At 43.5% G+C, this 5,000-nt stretch overlaps 1 protein-coding gene across 4 annotated transcripts in view; it reads left to right on the top strand.

Annotated features, from left to right (window-relative positions):
• The window catches only part of LOC113653658 (phosphodiesterase 4D interacting protein), an 82,230-nt gene that overhangs the window by 25,948 nt on the left and 51,282 nt on the right, over window positions 1–5,000 (top strand). For all 4 annotated transcript variants that reach the window (XM_047801619.1, XM_047801618.1, XM_047801617.1 and 1 more), the window contains exon 4: window positions 3,582–3,695. In XM_047801619.1, coding sequence (XP_047657575.1) covers window positions 3,582–3,695 — 114 coding nt within the window. The remainder of the gene's footprint in view (window positions 1–3,581; window positions 3,696–5,000) is intronic.

Raw genomic sequence — 5,000 nt, 5'->3', positions numbered from 1 at the left:
GAGAGAGGAGAGGAGAAAGAGAGTAGAGAGAGAGGGGAGAGGGAGAGAGAGAAATGGGAGAGAGGAGAAAGAAAGAGAAGAAGAGGGCGAAAGAGAAGATAAAGAAGATAGAGAGATAGGAAGAAAGAGAGAGAGAAGAGAGAGAGGGAGAATGAGAGAGAGAGAGAGAAATGCTATCTCCATCTATAGCGTGCGCTCGCTCAGTGAGCCGATATCGATACTCTCTGCTCTCTATGCTGCTCTCGATCCCTTTATCTCTCTCGTCGAGCTCTCTCATGTCTATTTATCTATTCTATATTTCTCTTTCTCCCTCTCTCTCCCTTTCTCTCTCTCTCTCTCTCTCTCTCTCTCTCTCTCTCTCTCTCTCGGAATACATATTTAAGGATTTCATTGGTCACACAAGCACACATTATGTACGCAATGCTTTAATCGCAGAAATAAACAAAGAAACAAATAGGATGATATTTCTAATCATTTTTCGATCCCTAATTAACTTTGATCAGATGAAAATGTCTGATCTCAAGTAGACACCGTTAATGATTTTATTGTATTTAGTTTTTATGGAAAGAGGAGACAGTTGTTGGTCTCTGAACACTATACAGAGACACGATTGTTCTTTCTTCCTTTCTTTCTTTCTTTCTTTCTTTCTTTTAAACAATGACCATTTTGAATTTGTCAAAGAATTTTCCAACATCTGGTCCGGGCATCGGAGAAAAGAGCTCAATACATCAGTTGAGCTCAAACAGGAGGGAGAGTTTGTATGTGTTTTTTAACTCGGAATTTTTACCATTTATTTGATTAATAAACTTAATTGTAGGAAGCTTTTAGTGGTAGAAATACCTCTCGTTTAATCTTCTGATGATTTCTCATATGGTTTGATTTTATTGGTGGCTCAAGCGATTAAGACTCTGGGGTTGTTGATCAGAGGATCAGGGTTCAAGCCCCAGCACTGCCAAGCTGCCACTGTTGGGCCCCTGACCAAGGCCCTTAACCCTGTCAGCTCCAGGTGCGCTGTATAGTGGCTGACGAGGCACTCCAACCCAAACCTACAAAGTTGGGATACGCTGTAATGTATATGTGACAAAATAAAGGCTTCTTCTTCTCCTATTCCTGGCGTGTGTGTGTGTGTGTGTGTGTGTGTGTGTGTGTGTGTGTGTGTGTGTGTGTGTGTGTGTGTGTGTGTGTGTGTGTGTGTGTGTGTGTGTGTGCGCGCGCTCATAAACAGCTCTCAAGTCTACTGTGTCTAATCACAGCATGTCCAAATGAGTCAAACTATGATTTTCACCATGTTGCAAAAAAAAAAAAAAAAACCTGGAGCTTCCAGAAAGATCTCCAACTGATCACAGCCTGCGATCGAGCAAGCAGACAGCTCCTTCACCGAACAGAGGACTTTTTATTCGCTCGGGATTTGATTAAAACCAGAAAGACAGCATTATACGACTTACAAATAAACACTGGAATACACAATGCCACTTTACTTGAAAGAGGAGAGCTTTAAGTATTAATCACTATTAAGAAAAGGATGTGTTTCTGGTTAGGTGACAAACTGAAACTTGAAAAAATAATAATAATAATTTTGTTGTTGTTGTTGCTACAGTGGAAGTTGTTTAGAGCCGCTTTGGGTAAGCGGCTAAGTGTTGCTAGCTCCTGTCAGAGGATTCATTTTATTGGTATACTTTGTCTAATGTAAGTAAGCTTTTGATTCATGATTACATGAAGCAGTTTGGATGACACGTCCTCCTGCGTCTTGATAAATGGGCTGGTTGCTTTGCTTGTTCACGAGAAGCTGTCACTGATGTTAAGGGAGCGATCCCAGATCAGAATTCCACAGTGACAGCTGAAACAAGACGCTTCGCAAAAAATAACCCAGCGCTCTTGTCTGACAGCGCCTGGGTCACATATGCTCAAGAATTTAATACCACACTGCCCCCTTATGGACAAATACCTGGTCGTCCACATGATGGTAAAGAAAACGTGATTCATCAGACCAGGCCTCCTTCTTCCATCGCTCCATGGTCTAGTTCTGATGCCCCTGTGCACTTGTAGGAGCTTTGCGTGTTGTTCAGGAGTCATCATGGTCACTCTGACCGCTCTGCAGCAGCTGTGTTGCTTTGTGTGATCTGACTCCTGTATATCAGTGTTTCAGTCATTTGTGCTACAGAATCCCCTCTTCTGTGGGATCGGACCGGACGAGCCAGCCTTCACTCCACACACACACACACACACACACACGTCGATGATCCTTGAGCCTCGGTGACCCTCTATGTGCTTCACTGGTTGTTCTTCTTTGGAGCACTTTTGGTATTTTTCTAACCACTGCATACCGGGAACACAACACAAGACCTGCTGTTTTAGAGAAACTCTGACTCAGTCATCTAAACATCACAATGTGGACCTTGTCAAAGTCACTCAGATTCTTACACTCGCCCATTTTCCTGCTTCCAACACATCAGCTTTAGGAACTGACTGTTCACCTGCTGTCTAATGTACTGTATATGTGTTCATAAAACATGATGTTCATCAGCTGGATCCTGAAAAGATTAAATCAGGACTCATGGAGATATTTTCATCTCGTGTATTCAGTTACTTGGCTGCATGTGTGCACTACACCAACATCTACCGACATCTGAATCAAGGTTTCTGCTTTTAAATGAGATAAAACTGAGAAACTGCTCCTTATCTGCTGCTGATTATTAACCACTCTTTTGGATCTGGTTTGGATTGTGTTGTGCGTACATAATTCTGTCAATGTCATGCGGGTGCAGGTATGTCAGGGAATGTGGTGTGGTTTCTCCTGCCTGTTTATAGCATAACACACACACACACACACACACACACCACACACACACACACACACACGTATGAAGAACATGGTCATGCCAGCCATATAGAGTGAGGTGGAGAGAGTGTAGGGCCCACATCCAGTTGTCTCCTGTGTGAGCCGGTGGGTTAAATAACCGTATCAACTAACACCAGTTGTGTGTGTGTGTGTGTGTGTGTGTGTGTGTGTGTGTGTGTGTGTGTGTGTGTGTGTGTGTGTGTGTGTGTTCCCACCATTGCTCCTGTCTGGCAGAGATTCGTATGTTAAAAAAGGAAACACAAAATGCCACCCCAAGCCCCGCCCCTAACACACACACACACACACACACACACACACACACACACACACACACACACACACACACACACACACACACACACACACACACACACACATATCAAACTTCTCTGAGCAGGAGGTCCCACAATCTCACTTACAGCTCATGGTTGTTGTTGTTGACATTGATCTACAGTTAGACCGCATTTAAAGTGTTTTTTATTTATTTAATTTTTTTTTGCTGTTTTTGTAATTTGTTTAATTAGCATAGTTTTTTTTTTTCATTTTATGTGTGTGTGTGTGTGTGTGTGTGTGTGTGTGTGTGTGTGTGAGTGAGAGAGAGAGAGTGTGTGTGTGTTAGCATTTTATAATCCTTTTTTGAGCCTCGTCCTGAGGTAGTACAGTATGATGCAGGGATGAGGGGTCCTCGGACCCCGCAGGGAAAAACAGAATGACGTCTAACGGCTATCGCACCATCTCACAGCACCTCAATGACCTGAAGAAGGAAAACTTCAGCCTGAAGCTGCGCATCTACTTCCTGGAGGAGAAAATCCAGGGGAAGTTCGAGGACGGCAGCAGCGAGGATGTTCACAGGAAGGTAAGTGAAGACAAAATAAAACAAACTGAGCAGGTGGGAATGAACTGTCTGTATTAATACGTCCTGGTGGAGAGGAATGTAAGGCATCTGTGCCTTGGGGTTTGTGTCTGTCAGTAAGGAGCTACATGAAAACTCTAAAAACAGTGGAATGTTAGTGGAATGTTAGTGGAATGTTAGTGGAATGTTATGGAATGTTATGGAATGTTATGGATTGCAGCTTGATTTCTGTCACATGTTGCAGTGTGTTTTTGTTTAGTCTGACTGAGAGACTGCGCTGAATGAAGTGTGAAAGCAGTTACGCAGCAAGTCACGTAGATACACAGCTGTTTTTATATTCAACTGCATTAGTCAAAGACACGTAGTGGACAGAACAAACACCTTATACACACACACACACACACACACACACACACACACACTCCTCATACACACACACACACACACACACACACACTCCTCATACACCACACACACACACACACACACACACACACACACCTCATACACACTACACACACACACACACACACACACACACACACCTCATACACACTACACACACACACACACACACACACACACACACCATATACACAATACACACACACTTTATACACACACACACACTCCTCATACACACACACACACACACACACACACTCCTCATACACACACACACACACACACTCCTCATACACACACACACACACACTCCTCATACACCACACACACACACACACACCATATACACAATACACACACACTTTATACACACTGCACACACACCTTATACACACTACACACACACTCCTCATACACACACACACACACTCCTCATACACACACACACACACACACACTCCTCATACACACTACACACACACACACACACACACACACACCATATACACAATACACACACTTTATACACACACACCATATACACACTACACACACACTCCTCATACACACCACACACACACACACACCTTATACACACTACACACACCATATATACACACTGCACACACACACACACCTTATACACACTGCACACACACACCTTATACACACTGCACACACACACACACACACACACACACACACACACACACACACACACACACACACTCACACCTTATACACACAGCACACACAGTATACACACTGCACACACACACCTTATACACACTGCACACACACACACACACACACACACACACACACACACACACACACACACACACACACACACACACACACACCTTATACACACTGCACAGACACACATACCTTATACACACT

The sequence above is a fragment of the Tachysurus fulvidraco genome, chromosome 16 (genome assembly GCF_022655615.1).
Source record: "Tachysurus fulvidraco isolate hzauxx_2018 chromosome 16, HZAU_PFXX_2.0, whole genome shotgun sequence".
NCBI lineage: Eukaryota > Metazoa > Chordata > Actinopteri > Siluriformes > Bagridae > Tachysurus > Tachysurus fulvidraco.
This window is presented reverse-complemented; position numbering and strand designations above follow the sequence as displayed.